General features: G+C 42.8%; 1 protein-coding gene across 4 annotated transcripts in view; it reads left to right on the forward strand.

Moving 5' to 3' along the window:
• The first annotated feature begins 740 nt into the window (after window positions 1–740).
• Window positions 741–27,272, forward strand: part of LOC143806800 (inositol-trisphosphate 3-kinase B-like) — a 96,118-nt gene continuing 69,586 nt past the window's right edge. The window contains exons 1-2 of one of the 4 annotated variants that reach the window (XM_077287725.1): window positions 741–893; window positions 11,059–11,548. In XM_077287725.1, coding sequence (XP_077143840.1) covers window positions 11,216–11,548 — 333 coding nt within the window. In that variant the 5' untranslated portion in view covers window positions 741–893; window positions 11,059–11,215. Of the gene's footprint in view, window positions 894–1,087; window positions 1,250–3,204; window positions 3,309–8,750; window positions 8,837–11,058; window positions 11,549–27,272 lie in introns of those variants that run through there. The other 3 variants (XM_077287727.1, XM_077287728.1, XM_077287726.1) reach the window with 3 other exon arrangements.

A 27,272-nucleotide genomic window follows, 5' to 3' on the forward strand; every position in this document is an offset into this window, starting at 1 on the left:
TGTTAAAAAAAAATAATTTAAATAAAAAATAGTTATTTACTCACCCCCTAGGATCCACCGAAGCTCCGGCGATACGCGCTCGGCTGCCGCCATCTTCCGTTCCCAGGATGCATTGCGAAATTACCCAGATGACTTAGCGGTCTCGCGAGACCGCTAAGTCTTCTGGGTCATCTCGCAATGCATCGCCGGGAACGGAAGATGGCGGCCGGCGCGAGCGGCTCAGCGGACTACGGAGGGTGAGAATAGCAGGTTTTTTGTTTTTGTATTACTTTTAGCATTACTTTTTTTACTATTGATGCTGCATAGGCAGCATCAATAGTAAAAAGTTGGGGACACACAGGGTTAATAGCAGCGGTTACGGAGTGCGTTACCCATGGCATAACGCGGTCCGTTACCGCTGGCATTAACCCTGTGTTAGCGGTGACCGGAGGGGAGTATGCGGGCGCCGGGCACTGACTGCGGGGAGGAAGGAGCGGCCATTTTCTTCCGGACTGTGCCCGTCGCGGATTGGTCGCGGCAAAACAGCCACGACCAATCAGCGACTTGGATTTCCATGACAGACAGAGGCCGCGACCAATGAATATCCGTGACAGACAGAAGGACAGACAGACAGAAAGACGGAAGTGACCCTTAGACAATTATATAGTAGATTATCTTTTTTTTTTTTAGTGGCGGGGTGCACACTTTCCTGTTTTAGCACTGAAAGCAGGATGCGGTTCGTTGATGCGTCCAGCAGAGGGCAACAGCCGGCCACATTCCCACGCTGTTACCGGCACGCACGGCAGCGCCGCCCCCTGGCCGTTCTCCTATTGTCTCCCCGCCCCTTTGTCTTCACATAAAAATGTTATCGGAGCTCCGGGACTGGAGGATCTCAGTCAGGACGGTGCTGAACGGTAAGCTGCACAGCCGGTGCTGCCGGCACTCACAGGATGAAATGCAACTTCTTTTTTCTGCAAATTGTGTCTCCAGGAAACCTCCTAGAACAAGGCAGGAGGCAGATCGTGCGCTGGTTGGCTGGCACTGCAGGGTAGCTGGAAGCTGGCACAGTTGGCATAGCCTGGCAGGGTGAGCGCTGGGAGCTTGTGTTCTGGAGATCTGTAGGGCTCAGGTCACACTCTGCCGGCTCTGTTGGGCATTAATGATGCGACATTTGTACTAATAACCAACTTCAGAAGCTGCTGAGCCTGGGTCATAGAAAAAGTGAGCAAAAGTAAAGTGAGATGCCACATGTCACAGCCAGGACATCCGGGTATGAGTATCTCACCCATCTATCTATCTATCTATCTATCTATCTATCTATCTATCTATCTATCTATCTATCATCTATCTATCTATCTATCTATCTATCTAACTATAAGGGCTATTTCCATCTTCAAGATCCTATCCCAATATTTAGTAGGTGGAATAATAATATTATTAGCAAATATCTCCAATTAGAAAATGTAGTATAGTTCTCCTGATTAGCTATGTCACTTACCCCGTTGCAGTAGCTTAGGTATCCATGGTTACGACCACTCATATAGTGACAGCTGTTAGTGGCTGTAACCATGGATACCTAAACTACTGCAATGCCCTGCACATAGCGAATCAGAAGAACTGTCCTACATTTCTAATTGGAGGTACGGTCAAATATTATTATTTTTACACCTGCTACATTTTGGAATAGGGTCTTGGAGATGGGAATACCCCTTTAGCACATGGACTCTTCAATGACTGGACGTTTGGTCATTATTTTCTGGATATCTGACCCCGCAGAGATTGTCTGACGGTCGGTGACATTTGTATCACTTACATCAGCTGTTTACTCTTTTTGATAAGTGTTTTACGCCTATGTGGCACTGACTGACATGGCAACAACAAAAAAAAAAGGTTTACCGGAACTCTCAGAACACCAAATGAAGCTTTTAGGTAGATGATGTTAGTATTCTTTTTTTTTTTCTACCCATGAAACTCATTAACTCAAAGTGTCTGGGCAGCTGCAGAACCTCTTTGAATGGTTTGGACTTTCAAAGAGGTTCTGCAGCTGCCCAGACTCTTTGAAAGTCCAAACCATCACGTGATCCAGGTTGGACATTATGACGTTGTTTATGTTTTAGTCTCTTTGTTTACCAAACATGTTATTGTCCTGGATTCCAATCCCAATGGCCACAGCTCCGGCCCCTCGGTGCAGTGATTGCGGTGCTGTCCCCCCTTCGGGCAGCATTATTTGTAGTGTCCAGGAGAGCGCGGAACATTCCTGACCTGCAGCAAGGTGAGAACCACAAACATATGTGATTCGGATAAAGAGGCGGTGACCCACAAGGATCCATATTATTAATGAATCTCGTGCTCTGTGTTACATGTGTCATTGGGGACATAGTAAAAAGTCAGTGAATTTGCATTAATCTGCAGGTATTTTCCCAGATTATTATAATCCCACATGTGCAGATTGCAGTGGGGTTTGGTAATCTGTGTGTAATGGTCGCAGCTGTTCTCAGATTAGGAATACAGGTGTGTATATGGTCAGCGCTTCTTTCTGCTGCGTCCATCATTGTGTGGGTGAACGTATATTAAAGGTGGTTTATTAAATTGGGATATTGTTGGCTGAAAAACAAAAAAAACCCCTCAACCTCAAATATCTTTTAATTCTTCATAAAGGAGACTTCATTGGTTTTAAATTGTGGAGAATGTCATAAAAAATGTAATAAAAGATCCTAAAATCATCTGAACAATTCAATGTATTCAGATTATTATACAGTTCTGTGCTAGAAAACAAATACCAGATTATCAGAATTTAAAAAATTCGAGAAAAACTCCTTACTGTATTGTTATCTACAGCAAATGTGTGTAGACTGGCGAAGGATAGGTGATAACAAGGGTCCGACATCCCCCGGTGATTTACATGCAGCGATGTACTGGGGAATGGGAATGTACATTTGCACCATTAATAACAAAGTTGTTCTATCCATCAAATGTGATTTAACAAATCAGAATATCTAATTCATAATTTAGTTTTTTTTTTTTTTTTTTTTTGGGGGGGGTACGTTTGCTGTTGAGTGTGGCACAATCTGGAAGTGCTGAAAAAACACCTAAAGTCATAACAATTGATTCGACTCATCTATATCCACAAGAAACATTTAGATTTTCTATCAGCACTTTGATAACAATGTTTCTTGAAAATATTTATTCCCAGAATTCAAATTATTCCCTATGCATCATGTAAGGGATAACATACTGTCCACTGAAGGTCTAACTACTGGGACCCCCAGGGATCCTGAAAATGGGGGTCAAGAATCTGGAGAACGCGGTTCCAAATCTTGAAGGTGGAGGTGAGGATGCTTGATCTCCTCTACATTCATTGTTTATGGGACTGACGAAGAAAGCAGAGTACAATGTGTGGTTTTTCTTGGGTCTGGGTTCCTGTTCTTAGGATCGCTAAGGGTCCCAGATGTCAGACCCCTAGAAAGTAGAGAAAAACGCCCATAAAATATAAAGCTTTATCCAATAATAACAGACCAGGTACAGGACATAAATGTTGGTCATAAAGAATAATATAGTATCACCATGGACTCCAATGAAAGCATTGTAGTAATATAGAAGGCAAAGGGGGGAGGTATGGAGGAGAGTCACGAGCACCCAAAAATGTAACTACCCTTATTATAGAAGGCAAAGGGGGGAGGTATGGGGGAGAATCACGAGCACCCAAAAATGTAACTACCCTTATTATAGAAGGCAAAGGGGGGAGGTATGGGGGAGAATCACGAGCACCCAAAAATGTAACTACCTTTATTATAGTAGGCAAAGGGGGGAGGTATGGAGGAGAGTCACGAGCACCCAAAAATGTAACTACCCTTTATTATAGAAGGCAAAGGGGGGAGGTATGGGGGAGAATCACGAGCACCCAAAAACGTAACTACCCTTATTATAGAAGGCAAAGGGGGGAGGTATGGGGGAGAATCACGAGCACCCAAAAACGTAACTACCCTTATTCAGTTTTGTCTTTGGGATTCCTGAATTTGGGGACCATCACACTTAGTGGACTTGATGAGGATTTTCTGGAGCATTTTTTGCTTTTTCTGCAACAAAATCTGCATTTTATGTGCAGATGTTATCGTTAATTTTGTTGAGATTTTCACCCAAAGCATTGCAAAGGGAGAAAGTTCACCCTGAATTCTGCACAAGGAATTGACATCATGCAGGCTTTAAAATCCCCAAAGCATGTCAATTTATGAACGAAACATGGACACCAGAGATGAGATTTTTAAAATCTCATTAATTTAGCTGAAGAAATGAATTTAAAAAAAAAGCAGATCGGAACATACAACGTATGACAGTAGAGGAATAATGGGTATGGTGGCGATAGTCAGGGCCCTTGTGTTTTTTTCAGAAGAAGACCGGTAATCCCTAAAAACAGATTATTTTACACCACCAGCACTTTAAAAAGTGCAAGTGCCCGGGTTTTTTTTTCTATTTTTGTCTGCCATACTGTATTAACTTATCTCCTCCTTTTATTATGCTATAACAAGCAAAGAAAACTTAGATTTTTCTAAGATTAACTTTAAAATCTAAATCTGCTTCATATACCCCTTTCAATACTCTTTGATTTGGATTTTGAAGTGGATCTGCTTCAAAATTGATGTCTAAAAACTGTTATCTGAACTTACCCTTATGGTTAATACAGCAATATTAAGGAATATAGAAGGATGGAGATGGAAAGGTTGGTAGAAAGTCAAAGGTTAAAGCACAAAAGGAACTTTATCAGTGTATATCCTACAGAGGAACGGAGCTACCGTTCATCTAGTATAGCTTGCGTCACCCTCCGAAAAACTTCAAGAAAAGTATATTAGCACTTTATATTATAAGCCCATCAGTTTATTTTCCTTTACGACGTACTTTCTATTACCAGCCTTACATTTTTATAGCAGTTTATTAAAATCATATACGGTATTCCTTCTGCATTAATGTCGTGCCATCCATAGAAATGCTACACATAATTATAGGGATCTTATGTTAATCAAACAACATATATTTATATGATTAAAATTTCTATATTTTGCTGAATTCTTATGATAGTAATATGCCTCAAACCACATGATTAATAATAACAAATAATAATTATTTTCTTATTTTAGTATGTTTCTATTGGTTCTGACTCAAAAGCCTTGGATTCATTATTAGGGAAAGCAACAGTGCAGTTATTAAAGAAAAAAGGAAATCTGTCAGTAGGATCAACCCTCCTAAGCCTTTATATGGGCATGAAGGTTATAGAAAGTTGAATAAAATGATACCTTGATATCTGCAATCTGAAGTTTTATTCCAGAGAAATCCATATTTTTCTTTAATATGTAAATGAGCTGTTAAGATCTATGGGCCGGACAGAGATCTCCCTGAGAATCTGCCTCCAGAGATTATTCTTAATGAAAGGGAGAGTTACGTTACCAGTGTGAGACATGTAATGACTGACAGTCTGCTCTCCTGATCTACATGTCTCACACCGGTAACATCCCCTTCCATTTAAAGTAAGCTCTGGAAGCAGATTCACGGGAGATCTATGAACGTCCCATAGATCTAATTTGCATTTTAGGAAAGATGTGGATTTCTCTGGAATAAGACATCGGATCACAGATATCAAGGTGTCATTTTATTCAGCTTCCTATGACCTACATGCATATATAGACTGCCTAAAAGGGTTGATCCCACCTAACAAGGTAGAACCAATCGGTACAGGACCTACCTCTTGTAGTTCACCTCACTGTGTGTCAGCAGATGTCAAATATATAAAGGCAGCGCAGGACCTGGGTCCCGACTGTTTTAACAGAATGAGTAGCCAAAAAGGGGGATCTGTTCCCCTGTTTGTACTAAGTACAAAAAAATAAAACAAAACCCAAAAAATGGAGCCGGATCACATGTTGGTATAAGTGCAATGCATAGGTGCGCATTCACACTGTGGCCATTTAACAGACAGAACCTCAGATAAAAATGAGCAAATATCCTGTAGTTAATAAATGAATAAATAAATAAAAAGCAATAGTTCATGTAAATAATATAGGGCACTTAATAAAAGCCATCTTACTGCGACAAGGTGTACCCAGTCGGAACGAGCATTCGTGGAAACACTTGTTTATCCATAGTCCGGCAGTGTAAACAGACTGCCAATCAGCCGAAGAATGAGCAAAATGTAGTAAAATTATTTTTAAGCTTGTATTAGTACAAATGTTTATTAATATCTTAAAGGGGTTGTCCACCACTCGCGTTCCCCAGGGCTCTTGTGCGGTTATTGTGACATGTGATCCCAATGCCCAATCAGTGCTGGCGTTACTGTCCCCGCCCACATACGGATTGAACATGAAAATGAAGTCCAGGCTGCAGCTGATCTCTGGTTTCCGCTTCATGTTCAAGCCGTACGTGAGCGGGGACAGTGACGCCGACACTGATTGGGCACCGGGGTCACATGTCACAACACCGCCCGGGAGACAGAGTGCCGACACCGCAGGAACAGCGCCGGCACGTGGGGTGAGTATAGGCTTTATTATTTTATCGGGGCCAAGCCTTAAGTTCAAGGAGGGGTTGTCCTAGTAGTGGACAAGTGGACAACCCCTTTAAAATATGAAACCCATTAATAATATTTTTTGGGCAGCACGTCCCTTGTTTACAATGAGTTTGCAGGAACATGTTTACACTGACCGAGGTTGGGAAAGATTATTGATAGGAACCATGAATGGGGTCCATCATAGCCCCTTGTGAAAGGATTTATTAAAGGGAATTTCTCAACATAGTTAAACTTGCGATATGATTGTATGATTGTAAAAAATAAAAAGTGCCACTTTGTAATATATCTATATATATAATTGCCTAAGGGGTACTTCCGTCTTTCTGTCTGCAACTTCCTTCACGGAAATCCCGCGTTGCTGATTGGTCTCGCCAGCTGCCTGTCATGGCTGCCACGACCAATCAGCGATGGGCACAGTCCGATTAGTCCCTCCCTACTCCCCTGCTGTCAGTGCCCGGCGCCCGCATACTTTTACTATTGATGCTGCCTAAGACTTAGTCTTCTGGGTAATTTCGCAATGCATCCTGGGAACGGAAGATGGTGGCTGCCGCGCGCGAATCGCCAGAGCTTCGGTGGATCCCGGCGGGTGAGTATATCACTATTTTTTATTTTAATTATTTTTTTTTAACAAGGATATGGTGCCCACACTGCTAAATACTGCGGGGGCTGTGCTATATACTACATGGGCAGTGTGATATACTGCGTGGGCTGTGTGATATACTGCGGGGGCTGTGCTATATACTACATGGGCAGTGTTATATATTACGTGGGCTGTGTGATATACTGCGGGGGCTGTGCTATATACTACATGGGCAGTGTGATATACTGTGGGGGCTGTGCTATATACTACATGGGCAGTGTGATATACTGCGGGGGCTGTGCTATATACTACATGGGCAGTGTGATATACTGCGTGGGCTGTGTGATATACTGCGGGGGCTGTGCTATATACTACATGGGCAGTGTTATATATTACGTGGGCTGTGTGATATACTGCGGGGCTGTGTTATATACTACGTGGGCTGTGCTATGTACTACATGGGCAGTGTTATATACTACATGGGCAGTGTGATATACTGCGTGGGCTGTGTGATATACTGCGGGGGCTGTGCTATATACTACATGGGCAGTGTTATATATTACGTGGGCTGTGTGATATACTGCGGGGGCTGTGCTATATACTACATGGGAAGTGTTATATACTACGTGGGCTGTGTGATATACTGTGGGGGCTGTGCTATATACTACATGGGCAGTGTTATATACTGCATGGGCTGTGTTATATACTGCGTGGCCTGTGTTATATACTATGTCGCCTGTGTTATGTACTGCGTGGCCTGTGTTATATACTACGTCGCCTGTGTTATATACTGCGTGGCTGCTATATACTGCATGGGCTGTGTTATATAGTACATAGGCTGTGTAATATACTGTTTGGGCTGTGTTATATACTGCGTGGCCTGTATTAACGCATCGGGTATTCTACAATATATATGTATGTATGTATGTATGTATGTATGTATATAGCACAGGCCACGTAGTATTTGTCTGCTATATACTACGTGGCCTGTGCTATATACTATGTGGCTGCTATATACATACATGTATATACATACATACATACATACATACATATTCTAGAATACCCGATGCGTTAGAATCGGGCCACCATCTAGTTTGTTAATAAAAATCCTTTCCATTCTTAAGAGTGGAGTAATTCTGCCTTGTCTTGTTCCTCAGTGGCCAGCTGCCCGATACCATTATTTGGAGGACCCACCTTTGCGGAGCTTGGGTTATTTATTTATGTAAAGAATTATCTTAGGATTTTATCCTATTCCTCATTGGCAAAGTTTAGTGCAGGAACCCGGCTGCAGCCATGACTCTCGTCTCTCACATACGATGCGGAATCTTGGCAGATGGTCTGCTACAATTATCACCTTCTGTCTGCGCCAGACTTGGTTCACCTATTTTGTTTTCTCCCGTCTATAAATATGCAGCTGTCTAGTCTGTCACCCACAGAGTCTGCATCTCTTCCTAAATTAACATATAGTGTCCCGTGCCTGTACCTGGACTCGTCGGGATTGGCATCTCTGGGTTTGCATTGCTTGGCATGATGGCTGAGGACACACGCAGTGTTTCTGTGGGAACCTTCTCTTTCCCTATTCCCGTTGGCCCTAAGCCAACCCTCATTGAACAAGATATCTGAGGGGAGAGGGAGGAGGGGAGAGCAGATTGGGAAAGCAGATAGGCATGTGGTCCTTTAACAAGTATATAGACTTCTGACCCGGCATGCCACCTGGGAGCGTGGTGAGTGCAGACAGTGCTGGGACCTCTTGTCTACTTTTGTGCTGAACTCTCGTTTTTGACCCCTAGTCACCTTCACTTACTTTCCCCTCTGTATGATCTCCATTTTTTTCAGCTCTCTACTCTCGCTGTCTACCCCTCCTGCCTGTTTTTCCATCTCTCTCCTTCCTCTTTGTAACATCTGTGCTCGCGGACTCCCTTCCTACTATTCTGAGATCCTTTGTTTTCTCCCTTACTTTCGGGTTATCTTTGCCTCCCTTCTCCCGTTTCTCGTACCTCCTCTGGTCCATCCTTTTAGGCTTCTGACATCTACTCTGTCTTTAGCTGATTTTGTCTCAGAGGGTGTCATAAGAAGGTTGGCATTTCTAATGCTGCAAAAAAAAATTATTTTTTGGGCTGAAGGGATTGTGTACCGTTTCCATTTCTTGTTTGAGAGTTGGTGTAAAAGCAGTTGCAAACACTAGTGTCTAAGCAGAAGAAAGTGGACGTAGTACTTTGGGTTTGTGCAGGCTGAAGATTTCTCCTATTACTCATACGGCATAGAAATTGCACTTCATATTGGTGATCAGAGCTCAGTTACTGCTCACGTGACAATTATTTGAGATGGAAAAATCTGATACGGATTTACAAGAAACCTGAGACTGTTGTGCCATTTGCACGTGGATTGGCCCCATTCAGTGTCAATCAAAAAGGTTCTCTGAATTCAGACTCAAAAAGTGACCTGACCCTTCTTGATCTTTTCTTGTCTGTGATGCAGACTTCAAACCCACAATGAAAATAAATCTGCCATTTGAAGTATAAAGCGCATAATATATTCTTGTGCTAGGTCTGGTTCCTTACTGCTTCTCGGCTCTTGATACTTGTTCATTCTTGTGTTAGGTCTGGTTCCTTAGTGCTTCCCAGCTCTTGATAATTGTTCATTCTTGTGCTAGGTCTGGTTCCTTAGTGCTTCTCACCTCTTGATACTTTTTCATTCTTGTGCTAGGTCTGGTTCGTAGTTCGTCTTATCTCTTGATACTTGATCATTCTTGTGCTAGATCCGGTTCCTTAGTGCTTCTCACCTCTTGATAATCTTTAATTCTTGTGCTAGGTCTGGTTCCTTGGTGCTTCTCACCTCTTGATACTTGTTCATTCTTGTGCTAGGTCTGGTTCGTTAATTCGTCTCACCGCTGTAAATCACTCAGCTGCGGCAATGAAAACTAAATCTCCAAACACTAACAAATACTCGGAGGTCACCCGAGCAACAAGTACACTCGCTCATCACCACTTCTCACCTTTTGATACTTGTTCATTCTTGTGCTAGGTCTGGTTCCTTAGTGCTTCTCACCTCTTGATACTTGTCCATTCTTGTGCTAGGTCTGGTTAGTTAGTTCGTCTCACCTCTTGATACTTGTTCATTCTTGTGCTAGGTCTGGTTCCTTAGTGCTTCTTGGCTCTTGATACTTGTTCATTCTTGCGCTAGGTCTGGTTCCTTAGTGCTTCTAACCTCTTGATGATTTTTCATTCTTGTGTTAGGTCTGGTTCCTTAGTGCTTCTCACATCTTGATACTTTTTCATTCTTGTGCTAGGTCTGGGTCCTTAGTGCTTCCCACCTCTTCATACTTTTTCATTCTTGTGTTAGGTCTGGTTCGTTAGTTCGTCTCACCTCTTGATACTTTTTCATTCTTGAGCTACGTCTGGTTTGTTAGGGCTTCTCAGCTCTTGATACATTTTATCAAGGCAAACATCATAGGGTATGTGCACACTTTTAGTATTTGTTCAGAAATTTCTGCACTGTTTCTGCATCTCTTGGCAGGAAAAACGCAGTAGCAAAAATTTACATAAAAATGCAGGAAAAATGTGAATTTTGGTATAAGTGAAATCTGCAGCCAAAATACTGAAAGAATTGTTTAAATGCCCCAAATCTGCAAGTCACAAATGAGCAGCTTGTGCATGAGACTTCACGAGTCTCATTCAGTTTGCTGGAATCAGGAAACCCTTCAGGTTTTGTGACAAATCTGCCCAGAAAAAAAATTACAAATCTGCAACATGTGCACAGGTGCATAATAATGAGCCGGGAAAAATCTGCGCCAAAAACGCAGCAAAACTCTAATTTTTCCTGCTCTGCTTTTCCTGCCAAGAGATGACGAAATGGTCATCAGACATTTTTGCACCAAATACTTAACTTGTGCACATACCCTTACTCTTACAAATTTTTCATTTTGTGTTGACCTTTCTCACTGCAGGTGTCTCATGGACAGGAGGAGTGAGCCTGAGGAAGACGTTTTAGGGCATGCCAATGGAAAATCAAGTAGCCATTTGTGGCTGATCATTGAAGAAGAAATAGCAAGTAGCAAACGATCAAAGACGAGCAAGTGAAACTTCCAGTCTAGAGCAGGACTAATGGAGAAGCAAAATCTCATACCTGTAGAGGAAGAATTACAAACGTTATCGGTGGTGGCTCATGAGGCAGAAAAGTACACGCAACCGCTTGACAGAGATGTCTTATGTAAACCAGAAGGTCTTGTACATGGTGACAATAAGGACCACACAGGGAAGCAGAACCCTGTAGATCTACTGGCAGAGGAAGAGCTGCAGAAGAAGTCCATAAGGCCATCAGACCGGTCAATCTCCAGCACGTCCACCTGCTCCTCAGTAGCCTATTCCTCACAAGAAAGTGACCAAGTCTTCAGCGAAGAAGAGGACATCCAGACCAAGCGTAAGACTTTGAGAAAGGTAGGTGGTATTTGAGATTAATTGTGAAGATTAAACATTTTTTAAACATGGGAACATACAGTATTTCGAGTATCGAAAGGGTTGGGAGAAAAACAAAGTGTGTAGAGGAGCTTCATTTTCTGTGGGCGAAGATGCAAATCACACCTGCTGAGCTGATGAGGAAAGTAGAGAAAAGAAGACAGGAGGGGGAAGATACTGCAGTGAAAGGCAAAAATTATAGGGTGGGTACACAATACACAGGCATTGTTTTGACAGTAAACTCGAATTAATGGGGGGTTAAAATCAATTGAAATGCTCGTCCTGATATGGGAAGGGGAGGCTTGTGGTATATGGCTGAAAGTATAAAGTTTTGCAATTCCTTTGATAAAGTGAAGTGTTTTACACAATTAATTAAAATAAGAAAAAAAAAAACATAGACAGTATTGTGAAAAAGTTTTAGGCGGGTGTGGAAAAAATTGCAGCAAAGTTGGAATGCTTCCCAAAATTGAAGTATTAAAGTTTATTTTTATTAAATAAAAAAAAACAGTAAAGGGAATGAAAAAAAAAAAAGAGAAATCTAAATCAAATCAGCAACATGGTGGCTCAGTGGTTAGCACTGTTGCATTGCAGGCCTGGGTTCAAATCCCACCAAGGACATCTGCAAGGAGTTTGTATGTTCTCTCCATGTTTGTGTGGGTTTCCTCCGGGTTCTCCGCTTTCCTCCCACACTACAAAGACATACTGATGGAGAATTTAGATTGTGAGCCCCATTGGGGAGAGTGCCGATAATGTTGGGAAAGCGCTGCGGAATATAATGTGGGATATTTGGTGTGACCGCCCTTTGCTTTCAAAACAACATAAATTCTTTTCGGTATACTTGCACACAGTTTTTCAAGGAACTCAGCAGTTAGAGTGTTCCCATCATCTTGGAGAACTAACCACAGATATTCTGTGGATGTCGCTTGTCCAAATTCTTCTGCTTCTTCATGTAATCCCAAACTGGATGGTGCGGACATCAGGGCTCCTTGGAGGCCGTATCATCACTTCCAGGTTCTTCTTTGTCTTCTTTATACTGAAAATAGTTCATAATGACATTGGCTATATGTTTGGGGTTGTTGTGCTGCCGAATAATTTTGGAACCAATCCGATGCCTCCAACATCGTATTACATGATGGACAAGTATCTGCCAGTATTTCTCAACATTGAGGACACCATTAATTCTGACCAAATCTCCAACTCCATTTGCTGATGTACAACCCCAAACTTGCAAGTACCCTCCACCATGCTTCCCTTTTGCCTACAAACACTGATTATTGTACCGCTCTTCAGCCCTTCGGCAAATAAACTGCCTCCAGTCAAAGCCAGATATTTCACATTTTGACTCCATCAGTCCAGAGAACCTGCTGCCATTTTTTGCACCTCATTTTTATAATTTAGTCACTTGGACTTTGTTTCCAGAAGGTTTGTGTTGTGGCTGCAATTCTTCCATGAAGACCACTTCTGGCCAGACTTCTCTAAACAGTAGATAGGTGTAGCTGGGTGCCACTGGTTACTGCCAGTTCTGAGTTGATGGCACTGCTGGACATCTTCTGACTTTGAAGGGAAGTAACATGATGTGTCTTTCACCTACTGCACTAAGTTTCCTTGGCCGACTACTACGTTTGGTATAATTTGTCACTGTTACACCGGACTATATTTATGCAAAATCCCTGACTTTGTTCAAGAGTATCTTGAGCAATTGATGCTGTTTTGAAGGCAAAGGGCGGTCACTAGTGTTGAGCGAACGTGCTGGGATAAGATGTTAACTGAGCATGCTCGGGTGCTAACCGAGTGTCCTCGTCGTGCTCGAAAAGTATGTTTGAGTCCCCGTGGCTGTTCGACAGCCACAACACATGCAGGGATAGCCTGTTTGGGCTTTAGAAAGGTGTTCTCTAATGAATCGAAACGTCACCATGATGGACCATTAACCATGAAGGACCATGATGGACTTTGAATGGTGTGTTGCCTCCAATCTCTGGAAATATAATCTATAAATATATATATATATATATATATATATATATATATATATATATATATATATGTACAGTACAGACCAAAAGTTTGGACACACCTTCTCATTTAAAGATTTTTCTGTATTTGCATAACCATGAAAATTGTACATTCACACTGAAGGCATCATAACTATGAATTAATACATGTGGAATTATATACTTAACAAAAAAGCTCATCACGAGAATGCCAAGAGTGTGCAAAGCAGTCATCAAAGCAAAAGGTGGCTACTTTGAAGAACCTAGGATATAAGACATACTGTATTTTCAGTTGTTTCACACTTTTTTGTTAAGTATATAATTCCACATGTGTTAATTCATAGTTTTGATGCCTTCAGTGTGAATGTACAATTTTCATAGTCATGAAAATACAGAAAAATCTTTAAATGAGAAGGTGTGTCCAATCTCTTGGTCTGTACTGTGTGTGTGTGTGTGTATATATATATATATATATATATATATATATATATATATATATATATATATATATATATAATATATAATATAATATATATTATAAATATTCCTAACCACAGTGTTCTGATAGATCAGATTTTTAATTCAGTGAGCAAAATGTAGCTATGTATCTTGCCATGATTCACCCCCTATTCAATCTGATATGTGAAGCGTAAGGTTAGTCTTCCTAAATTATATAATTATTTCTTTTAAAAATGTCAAAATTTATACTAAAAACTTGGAAGTCGGAATCGTACATAATGATATGGCTTACATCTCCATTTTCTCTAGTCACCTTCCACGACGGCATATGGAGGTTGTCTCTTTGCCCTAATGGGGAACAGGAAACACAGAGGTTAAAAGGACCTCCCACCTCCCACTTGCCAGTGTCTTTCCTGTTCCCCATGGGACAGGTAGAGGTTTCCTCATGTGCTGTAGTGGCCGGTGGCTACGGTACCTTGCAGGCGCTGCCTGTTTAGCCGGGCAGCAGATGGTCGCCTCTGGCCTCCTTCTCATGCTGCTCCCGTCGTTCCTGCTTGCAGGGCCTCGGGACCCCCGCCCGGCCTTCCCGCGCCCCCACGAGGGCAAAGCAGGCCGGGGTTCCCTAACCGGGCTCCTCCTGGAGCTGCCCGGCGTCCTCCTCCTCCATGTTGTCGGCTCGGCGTTCCGGAAGTGACGTCAGCGGCTCTCGCGCGTCACTTCCGGTTTCTTCATGCATCCAGAAGCCGGTACTTCCGGGTTTCGCCGGCCGGCGTGTCGGACCGCACAGCTCCCTCACCTGGATTCTGGAGGGGGAGGGGGATTAATCGCTGGAGCAGCTGCTTGGACGGCGTCCATAAAAGCCTGCTGAACCACCACTGAGGTAAGGCTATCTCCTTCAGTATGGAAGGTTCTTCATGCCCCGTATCTGCGGAGCCCAGCGCCACCCCTGCCTCTGTAAGTGTTCGCAGGGATGGGATCCGGGAGGAGTGTAGCAGGGGTTAGAAGTCCTCACCCCTCTCTCCCTTTATATATTTCAGGGAGAAAAACCTGCCCCTAAAGGTGCCTATAGAAAGAAGTGCCCTATCTGTTCCACTAAATGTCCTCCTAACTGGGACAAGAAACTTTGTCAGTCATGTACGGACAAGATAATAAGAGCTGAGCAGCCATCACTATTGGATGAGATTCGCTCATTAGTAAAACAGGAGGTACAATCTTCTCTGGCAGCCTTTACACCTCCACCCCCACCTCCATCTCCACAGCCACAACCTCATTCCCCGGCTAAGAAGAGGAAGATTCAGGTTGTGGAATCCGACTCTGATTCGGACCTCTCTCATGCCTCATCTGTTGGCTGGGAGGATCCAGTATCCCCTAAAGCTGAGGTCAGGAAGTACCTTTTCTCCTCAGACTATATTGAGGATCTAGTCTCTGCTGTCCGTAATACCATGGGACTAGAAGAGGAACCTGTACCGCAGTCCATACAGGATCAGATGTTCGGTGGTCTTTCATCGGAGAAGAGAGTGGGCTTCCCAGTTCATGCCAATATCACTAATATGATTAATCAGGAATGGGAACTACCTGAGAGGCGTCTTAGTACCCCTTCAGAAATGAAGCACAGATTTCTGCTTGAGGATGACCTTAAATTAGATATTCCCAAGGTCGATGTGCAAGTGGCTAGAGTCGCCAAGAGAACCGCACTCCCCTTTGAGGATTCTTCTCAATTGAAGGATCCCATGGATAGAAAGATCGAAAGTCTCCTCAGAAAATCATGGGAAACTTCTGCAGCTGTCCTTAAGGCTAACGTCGCCTCCACCTGTGTGGCAAGAGCCCTCTCCTGCTGGCTTGAGAAATTAGAGAATCACATATCTCAAGGTACCTCAAGAGGCGAGATATTGGATTCCCTACCCATTCTGCATAAAGCTACAGGGTATTTGGCGGACGCTTCTCTGGAGTCTGTAAGAGTCGCCGCCAGATCCCTCGTACTTTCCAACTCTGCCAGAAGAGCCCTCTGGCTTAAGCTCTGGAGTGGGGATATCACCTCTAAGTCTAAGCTCTGCACCATACCTTTCAAAGGAGACTACGTCTTTGGTCCTGCCCTAGACGATATTCTCGATAAGGCCACCGACAAAAAGAAGGCGCTCCCTGAGCAAAAACAGCCTAGGAAACGTTTTTTTCATGGCCCACAACCTCAGCCCTCTCAAGCAAGAGGCAAAGGAAAAACCGGCAGGTGGAGCTACGCAAAGGGCAGGGGAAAGAATATCTTTGTCCCGCAACAGCAGCAGCAGCAACAATCTCAGCAGGACAAACAATGACTCCGACCCGGTGGGGGGAAGACTCTCGAAATATGTGGTTCAGTGGGAGGATATTACCAGCTCCCACTGGGTTCTCAATGTCATCAGAGACGGCCTGTTAATAGAGTTAGTTTCTCCCCCACCTCAGGGTCTAAAAGTCACTTCCCTTCCATCATCAAGGGATCGCAGTCTATTGTCCTTAGGTCTCAAAGACCTTATCAGATCAAATGTAATTTCCCCAGTCCCACAATCAGAGTGGGGGAAAGGACACTACTCCCGACTCTTCCTGGTTCCCAAACCTTCAGGAGACGTCCGGATTATTATAAACTTAAAGGGTCTGAACCAGCACGTGAAATATCGCAAGTTCAAGATGGAGTCCGTAAGATCTGCGATTCCTCTGATAGAACATCACTCTTTTATGGCTACCATCGATCTCAAGGATGCGTATTTCCACATCCCTATTCACCCGAGACACAGAAAATATCTCAGGTTTGCGATACAGGGGAATCATCGGGTGGAGCACTATCAGTTTGGAGTCCTTCCCTTCGGCATTTCATCAGCACCGAGGGTGTTCTCCAAGGTGATGGCCGAAGTAGTGTCATTTATCCGAAAGCAAGGTGTCTGTATAGTGCCCTATCTGGACGATCTTCTGATAGTAGCTTCCACCGAGATAACCCTGATAGCACATGTCTCTACCACTCTAGACATTCTGAGATCTCTAGGTTGGATTCCGAACCTACAAAAATCTCAGCTTCAACCTGCAAAAACCAGGAGATTTCTGGGAGTAATGCTGGACTCAGCAAAACAAATGTCCTTCCTCCCAGACGATCACAGACTTCCCCTACTAACAAAAGTCAGGAAGTTCAAAGAAACGAGATCTCCTACTCTGCGAGAGGGAATGTCGCTGTTGGGTTCCATGACAGCCTGCATACAGTCGGTGGCTTGGGCTCAAGCCCACTCAAGGACTCTACAAGCCCACATTCTTCACAATTGGGATGGTCAACCTGGCACTCTTGCCAAGAGGATCCACACTCCGGGCAGAGTGAAAGCTTCTTTAACATGGTGGATGAAGCCCAGGAACCTTCTGAAAGGGGTATGCTGGATTCAGTCTCCTCTAACCACCATCAAAACAGATGCCAGCAAGAGAGGCTGGGGAGCCATAGTGAACCATGTCCCCTATCAGGGCCAGTGGAGCCAATCGATTTCCGAGAAATCATCAAATTTCAGGGAGCTCAAGGCTGTGGAAGAGACTCTACTAGCGGCAAGTCATCAGATTTCGGGTCAACATGTACAGATATACTCGGACAACATGACCACGGTGGCCCATATCAGGCACCAGGGCAGTACAAGAACCCTCAGTCTAATAAAAATCTCCGCTCGAATCTTTTCTTGGGCCGAAAAGCACTTATTATCCCTGACGGCAATCCACCTCAAGGGAACTACAAATATTCAGGCAGACTACCTAAGCCGCCAGGAAATCCATCCTGGCGAGTGGAGCCTGGATCCTCAAATATTCAGCATGCTGGTTCACAGATGGGGTCATCCAGACGTCGACCTCTTTGCCTCTCACCAGAACGCAAAGGTCGAAACCTTTTTTTCCCTGAACCCGAGAGGCAATCCCAGGGGGTTGGATGCTTTAACCCAAGATTGGCCGTTTCATCTAGCTTATGCTTTTCCGCCAATCCCCATCCTTGCCAAGGTTCTACGGAAGATACGCCTAGAAAGGACTCCAACTATCCTGATAGCTCCATTGTGGCCCAAAAGGAGTTGGTTCAACCTAATTACCCAACTACAAGTGGATGGACCAGTAATGTTGCCGATAAAACACGATCTTCTTTCTCAGGGTCCCATTCTCCACCCAGACCCTCAGAAGTGGAGCTTGGCGGCGTGGTTGCTGAAACCCAGGTTTTAAGAGCTAAAGGACTATCAATTCCTGTCATAGCTACCCTACAAAAATCGAGAAAACCGGTGACCAACGCCATCTACAACAAAATCTGGAAAAAGTTTTCTTCATTCTGTCTGCCTAACCTTCCAGACCCCCTCAAGCCTAATATACCCGTTATATTGGACTTTTTGCAAAAAGGCTTGGAAATAGGTCTCAGGCCTAGTACCCTCAAGGTCCAGGTCTCTGCACTTAGCGCGGTCTTTGATCAAGATTTAGCGAGTCATCGCTGGATTAAAAGGTTCATGACATCGGCTACTAGAATGAATCCTAGAAAACAGGTCATAGTTCCCCCATGGGATCTCAATATAGTTCTCCAGGGTCTGACAGGCCCACCCTTTGAACCACTATCATCTTGTTCTCCACAAAACCTAGCCTATAAAGCCGTGTTCTTGGTTGCCATTACTTCAGCCAGAAGAATTGGTGAATTACAGGCCTTGTCTACACGAGAACCTTATCTCCTGGTAAGAGATGATTCAATTGTGCTTCGTCTTGATCCGTCCTTTCTTCCGAAGGTTATCTCTGACTTCCACCGTTCTCAAGAGATTTTTCTACCAACCTTTTGCCACAATCCAGCAAACTCGGAAGAAAGAAGATTCAACACCTTGGATGTTCGACGTATTCTTTTACAATACTTGGATCACACCAGTACATTCCGAATTGATCATAACCTGTTTATCCATCTCTCAGGACAAAACAAGGGGAAAAAGGTAGCCAAAAGTACCATCGCTACATGGATCAAGAAGGCTATTACGGAAGCCTATCTCGCTCAAAACAAGTTACCTCCAGTAGGTATCAAAGCCCATTCAACAAGATCCACATCGGTTTCCTGGGCAGAAAGAGCAGGCGCATCTCCGGAGCAGATTTGCAGGGCAGCAACGTGGTCTTCACTCCATACTTTCTCTAAACATTACAGACTAGATGTATTGTCCAACAAGGACTTAGCCTTCGGCCGCAAAGTACTCCAGGCCGTTGTCCCTCCCTAGTGCCAAAATTAGTTGGTATTCCTCCATATGCCGTCGTGGAAGGTGACTAGAGAAAATAGAATTATTCTTACCGTTAATTCGGTTTCTAGGAACCTTCCACGACGGCACTAATTTCCCACCCGATATATATTCCTGGATTAGTTCTGGGATTTTAAAGGTAAACCAGTGCAATGGTCTCAGTTGTAAGTCACTGGCAAGTGGGAGGTGGGAGGTCCTTTTAACCTCTGTGTTTCCTGTTCCCCATTAGGGCAAAGAGACAACCTCCATATGCCGTCGTGGAAGGTTCCTAGAAACCGAATTAACGGTAAGAATAATTCTATTTTTTTATGGGCTGGTTATTAATAATAGTATTTAGCTTTTAACCCAGGAGGAGGCTTTTGCTGCTCTTTTCTTTCATGTTCATAGTTTAGCAAGGATTAAAGCCTGGTGTCATGAGTAATTAACTAATTATGTAAAGATTAACTAGCATTTTATTTATTTTTTCTCCATAAATCAATAGTATATGAGAATCAGAGAAATCTGTTTCTTTCTCCTCCTGGATTGATCTTTCATTTTCGATTGATGGGTAAAATTTGCTTTGAGTGAATACAGGTTTGCCCGTTACTGAGATAGGAGATGACAGTTGGTGCTCATAAGATTCTATGGAGAAGGGAAGAGCTAGCGGCAGTTACAGACTTCCTGCTGCAAGTTCTCCTGCTGCGAGATCTCCTGAAATGTCAGTTACAATTTAAATGTGGAATTTAAATATACGATGTGAGCAAATATATATAACCGTATTATGGAGTTGTTTCCTTCTTTGGTTGTAGAATAGTCTTGACACTTCTGGGAAGATAGTCCACTACCATTTAGATTATAACTGTGTGGATTCATGCCCATCAAGACCCAGAAGTGTTATCGGAAGTTAGGTAACCGTGTGTTGCTTTTAGCCATCCTATTCTTTTGTAAGACTTATGTGTGATGGATTTGGGCGTTATTCCACACCAAAGTCAACCATTTTTATTGGCCACATTATTTGTGTTACATGGTCCATGCTGAAAAACGAAAAGGCCTTCCCAAACTGTTGCAACCAAAAAATTCTATAATGAACCAAGAAAAATATATCTATGTACTGTGTTAGCCAGAAGATAGAATTTTTCTCTAATGCACCACTAAGGGGTTCGTTCAGGACCAGATGTTAAAAAATAAAAATTCTTATTGGCATAACTTAACATATTTGGGTAAGTGTTCTCCAGATTAGATGCTTCTCGGTGATGAATCTTGATTATTGTCTCCGGAGACCACTTTTGTCCGCTCCTTGGCATCACACATGGTGCTGCAGCTGCTCAGCCATAGAAACCCAGTCCATGAATCTTCACACCATCCCTCGCTCCAGAGTGATGTCTTTACCCAATGCTATGATAAGTCGTATCTGTAAATTCTAGTAAAGCCATTTTTTTTGCATCTTGCTTGCCTGATTTCATAGTACATGGTGTATAAGGTAGACATTATTTTTTACTCTGTCGATCTCGGTGAAGGAATCGTTTCAACATTTCAGGCCACTTTCGTTCTCATACTCACTTTCACTCTCACTCCCCTCTAGAATAATATAAACTTTCCAACATGGCAACTTGCAAAAATTTCAGGCAGATTGAATTGATGTTTGTTGATTTAATAAAATCCTAATTAGTAATAAGAACACTCGATCTGCCGAGCCATCGTTCCCATGTATTAGTTGTCGCTGGCCATTTGCTTTCTGCTTGATCCATGCACCATTAATGAGAAAGTTTCCACTTTGTGCAATGTTCGGGATCCATAGCTGGACAGAAAAATGCAACATGAAAATTATTCGTTCATATCGTGAAGTCTCCTGATGTAACAGCTGATGTTCTGGATTCCTGAGGATAATCATATAGAAATCTATAGTTTCAGGTCTACTATCAGTATCCATCTGAGGTACTTACAAAATATTTCAGGATCTGAATTTCTTGAGATTCCCTTTGGGCAAATCCAATGACACTGGCCCCAATTTTGTAGGATTACAGAAGCTCAGGAAAGGATTACACCCACCTTGCCTTCACCTGTCCTGTGGTGCAACTATGCTCCAATCTGGTCGTCGTCTTCTGTCTGTTCCGGTCTTCAGTGGCATCTTCAGTAACTCCGGTTCCTGGCTCCTTTAATGCTGGCTGGACCCCACGACGTCGGGCAACGCTTTGATGCATGAGGCCCAGCGTTTAGGTGACGATTATTTTTTTTTTATTTTTAAACTATAATTAACCTATAATCACACAAATACGATTTTATTCTCATCAAATAAATTCAATGCGAATTACACTCCATGGCCATTTTTGGCCAAATCTCTCTTCTCTTTTAGATCAAATACAAACTTTGCATTTGAAAGTGCACATGAAAAATACTACAGCCAGGTTATCAGATCTCGTGCTACCGATGTCTGCTAGTACTGTAGTGTCATTGCTGGTTCCCAATATTTAGCAGTTTACTCCTAGAATGGAGTAAGTTTTGTCCGGCTCTGTATTAAAAAGGCTAATCCGACCCATAGCCCATTCAGAGCAGAACACGGGTAGAACTTAACAGATAAACCTAAAAGGATCCTTTGAGTATGAGCCGTACACCTAGTATTTCATTGCCTGGACCCCCCAGTGATGGGGTGTGATCTGTGGGGGAAACCCAGGGATAAGGGAAATATTTTGCCAAACACTGCAGAAATTAAGCATTGCAGAGTGAAGGGTGAAAAGACTAAACTTTTATGTTCTGCGTTTGTGTACAGAGATTGTATCCCGTCCCTGTGGGAGTGGAGGTAATTTATCACTAGCCATCCAACCATTGCATTTGATTTATTACTAGCCATCCAAGGATTGGGTCTGATTTATTACTAGCCATCCAACCATTGCATCTGATTTATTACTAGCCATCCAGCCATTGGAACTAATTTATCACTATCTATCCAGCTATTGGGTCTAATATATCACTCGCTATCCAACCATTGGGTCTGATTTATTACTAGCCATCCAGCCATTGGGTCTAATTTGTCACTAGCCATCCAACCATTGGGTCTAATTTCTCACTAGCCATCCAACCATTGTGTCTAATTTATCACTAGCCATCCAACCATTGTGTCTAATTTATCACTAGCCATCCAACCATTGGGACTAATTTATCACTAGCTATCCAGTTATTGGGTCTAATTTATCACTAGCCATCCAGTTATTGGGTCTAATTTATCACTAGCAATCCAACCATTGGGTCTAATATATCACTAGCCATCCAGTTATTGGGTCTAATTTATCACTAGCAATCCAACCATTGGGTCTAATATATCACTAGCCATCCCGTTATTGGGTCTAATTTATCACTAGCCATCCCGTTATTGGGTCTAATTTATCACTAGCCTTCCAGTTATGGGGTCAAATTTATCACTTGCCATCCAGTTATTGGGTCTAATATATCACTAGCCATCCCGTTATGGGGTCTAATTTATCACTAGCTATCCAGTTATTGGGTCTAATTTATCACTAGGCATCCAGCCATTTGGTCTAATTTATCACTAGCCATCCAGTTATTGGGTCTATTTTCTCACTAGCCATCCAACCATTGGGACTAATTTATCACTAGCCATCCAAGCCATTGGGACTAATTTATCACTAGCCATCCCGTTAGGAGTCTAATTTATCACTAGGCATCCAGCCATTGGGTCTAATTTATCACTAGCCATCCAGTTATTGGGTCTAATTTATCACTAGCTATCCAACCATTGGGTCTAATTTATCACTAGCTATCCAACCATTGGGTCTAATTTATCACTAGCCATCCAGTTATGGGGTCTAATTTATCACTAGCCATCCAACCATTGGGTTTAGTTTATCCCTAGCCATCCAGCCATTGCGACTAATTTGTCACTAGCCATCCAGTTATGGGGTCTAATTTATATCTAGCCATCCAACCATTGGGTCTAATTTATCTCTAGCCATCCAACCATTGGGTCTAATATATCACTAGCCATCCAACCATTGGGTCTAATATATCACTAGCCATCTGACCGTTGGGTCTAAAATATCACTAGCCATCTGACCATTGGGTCTAATATATTACTAGCCATCCAACCATTGGGTTTAATTTATCTCTGGCTATCCCACCAAGCATTCCCATAGAATGTAAGTCCGCAAGGACAGGGTCCTCGCCCCTCTGTACCAGTCTGTCACTGTAAACGTGTTTACTGTAAATGATATTTATAACCCTGTATATAACCCCATTCTCATGTACAGCACCATGGAATTAATGGTGCTATATAAATAATAAATAATAATAATAATAATCCCACCATTGGCTTTAATTTATCACTAGCCATCCACCCATTGGGTCTAAAATATCACTAGCCATCTGACCATTGGGTCTAATATATTACTAGCCATCCAACCATTGGGTTTAATTTATCTCTAGCTATCCAACCATTGGGTTTAATTTATCACTAGCCACCCAGCCATTGGGTGACCTAACATTTTGCCAATTTTTTTTTTTTTTTTATTACTTTTTCTGTTTGTGAAAGCAGAAAATTGCAACCCAGGGGTCTCAGTGCTGTGTCAATAGTCTGTGTGTAACAGCGTAGCCCCCTTATAATTTCTGGGGAATCCTTCTGACCTAGCTGGAGACACACATTGGCATTTTGATGCCTCTCCTAATAGTGTGGGAAAGTCTCCTTGGCAGTAAGACAAGCTTGTTCTTTCCCGTGGCAGCAGAAGAGGAATCGCCTGGTAAATCCTTTGTCTTTGTTGCCTGCCACCTCACAGCGGAGTCCCTGGAAGGATCAGGGGTACTGTTCTCCCACCCCTGTTCCTTGTCCCTTTTTTTTTAATTGCCATCTACTTTATTCTGAAACGTACATTTCATTAATTTTCCATCCCATCTGGATTAAAATGTTCCCTGCGTATTAAATGAGAGTCTGAGGTTCTACCCCTCAGGCTAGGAATATCTTGTTAGCTGAGAGCTTTACCTTTTATGGGATTTTTAATTAAATCGACTTAAGCTGATTTCATAAAGATAGCTCAGAAGCATGGAAAATAATTGTACATATGTCATAAGCAGGATTCCCTCTGGTCATTGTGGGCTAGATGTCTGCCAGTTATGGATAGGAAAGCCGGGACTTTCCTATATATGGTATGTCTTTGTTTTTTTTTTACCTTTCCTATGTAATGAGGATGTACATTGAAGGTCAGAATAGCCGGGCGGATTCCGTCGGTACAATTTTAGACATTTTAGGTATCAGACCGCTTTTCCATCATTTTAAAGTGCCCTATGAATATCGCAGGCAATACCTGAAAAAAAAATAACAATTTAAGTCAGCTTTGGCGCTCCTGGAACTCTTCCTACTTCAAACTGAGAGAAGTTACAACCAAGGCTCCAAATGCTCTATATCTCCACATCCAGGTCATAATTTTTTTATTTTCTTTTATAAATGTGATAAAAATGAAGGCACTCAAATGTGAGAGAGGAACTCACACGTGAGGATAGCAGTCAAACATGAAGAGGGCATTAGAAAATCAGGACGGCGCTCGCCCATCATGAAAACGTTCACACATGAGGAAGGCACACGTACATGCGGAATGCAAATGAGGAAGGTACTCACACGTGCAGAGGTGCTCACACATGTGGAAGGCATATGAGGAAGGCACTAGAACGCAGGAGGCACTCGACTTGCACATGAGGAAGGCGCTCGTACATGAGGAAGACATTCGTACATGCAGAAGGCGCTAACACATAAGGAATGGACTTGTACATGTGGAACTCATGAGGAAGGCGCTCGTACATGAAGAAGACATTCGTACATGAGGAAGGCACTCTTTGTGCAAAAGGCACTCAAACATGCAGAAGACGCTACCATGTAAGGAATGGACTTGTTCATGTGGAACTCATATGAGGAAGGCACTCGTATATGATGAAGGCACCCACACATGAGGAAGGTACTGGTACATGCAGAAGATGCTCACACATGAGGACGGTACTCATACTTGCAAAAGGCACTTGAACATGCAAAAGGCACTCGTACATGCAGAAGGCATATGAGGAAGGTACTTGTACAGTGTATGTAGAAGGCCCTCAAACACATGGAAAGCATATGAGCAAGGCACTTGAATGCAGAAGGCACTCGCTCATGAGGAAGGCATTTAGTACATGTGAAAATTACCTGAGGAAAGCGCTCGTGTATGTGGAAGGGACTTGTACTTGCGGAAGGCACTCAACCATGCAGAAGGCAGTCACACATGAGGAAGGTACTCGTATATACGAAAGGCACTTTAACATGCAGAAGGCAGTCACACATGAAAAAAGCAGTCGAACATGAAGAGTCCTCAAAACTCAGGAAGGAACTCGCACATGAGGAAGGCACTTGAATACTCATACAATAGGAAAGTACTTGAAAGGCACTCGTACATAAGGACCTCATACATGAGGTGGTAGCAGGTCACATAAGCATGCATAACAGCTCACGTGGTTTATGGAACCTACTAGTACACACCATTCTTTATAGCATTTCCATGTTTTGGGTAGAAATAATATGGAAAGTTGCACTGAGCGAGCATGTGTATGGAGTTAAGGGATCTGGAGAGATGGTCGTTGGTGTACAGCTCCTCTGTCTCTAGCCAACGTATTCGGAGAGATGGTCGTTGGTGTACAGCTTCTCTGTCTCTAGCCAACGTATTCGGAGAGATGGTCGTTGGTGTACAGCTTCTCTGTCTCTAGCCCACGTATTCGGAGAGATGGTCGTTGGTGTACAGCTTCTCTGTCTCTAGCCAACGTATTCGGAGAGATGGTCGTTGGTGTACAGCTTCTCTGTCTCTAGCCAACGTATTCGGAGAGATGGTCGTTGGTGTACAGCTTCTCTGTCTCTAGCCAACGTATTTGGAGAGATGGTTGTTGGTGTACAGCTTCTCTGTCTCTAGCCAACGTATTCCATGTATATATCCTTTTGTTAAATAATCTATTGAGCTGACTTTCTTCTCAGCAGAAATGCCATAATTTGCTATGGAAAACTACCTTCACTCCATTTGTGCTGTTGTTCTTACCCCTGCAGTAACAGTTGATCATGGTTGGATTGAGAATAAACTTGATTTCTATATACAAAAGGAAGGTGAACAACAATTTTCCCATTCACTGACAGCAATCAGCTTTATAATGGGTAAATTGTGAGGAATTAAAGTTCTACAATCCATAGAGTCTGACATGAATCAGTATTATACTAAGCAAAGTTTATAAAACAGAGCGTTACTGCATTACTTCCGCTGGTTATCTGTGATTGGGATCGGTGATGGCTGATAACTTGGAGCACATGTTCCATGTTCATCAGATTCTGAGACTTTCCATTAACATACAGTTTATTTCCATAAAATGCCTTACGTTCTTTACCCTTTCCAAATGGAGATGCTGCTTCTCCTGGGAATCCTGTAACGCTTCCACGATGACTTCATCTTGTGGGAAAGGAGGATGGCCGTCATATCTTTATTGCAGATGTTTCGACGTATAATTCTGAATGACTGCTTAATATTGGAACCAATGTGGCAGAGTATGGAGCTCAGGTGACCTTAAAGGGAAGGAGGAGGAGGCGGCACAGGGCGGGGAATAGAGCTGGAGTGACGGAGGCTTCAGTTCTACAGATAGTTCTTCAGCCTCATTTGTCTATCAATTCAAATGCTGATTTCTCAGTAACAGAGAAATGAACTGGCCATGTAAAATGAATTGCTGGACTTGGCTTTGAAAGAAATACATGCACATATAAATAGTTTTGGGGTGAAATTTTGCTAACATATTCCCTTTAAAAGAGGATCTAAGAATTTATATTAGCTTTAGTTTCATTAAAGCTGTCAGTCATTTATTGGAGGATGAGGATGGTCTGCAGCTCATGAACAAGCAGGATATAGAACGAACAATCAGAAACTATACGTGAGATCTGCACGGGGCAGATACTTTTTTCTTAGTGTTACTTATTTCTGATGCCGAATTTCATCATGTCTTATGGCTCCCATATACATTAGATGAATGTCAATCAAAACCACC

Source organism: Ranitomeya variabilis, chromosome 2 (genome assembly GCF_051348905.1).
Source record: "Ranitomeya variabilis isolate aRanVar5 chromosome 2, aRanVar5.hap1, whole genome shotgun sequence".
Classification (NCBI taxonomy): domain Eukaryota; kingdom Metazoa; phylum Chordata; class Amphibia; order Anura; family Dendrobatidae; genus Ranitomeya; species Ranitomeya variabilis.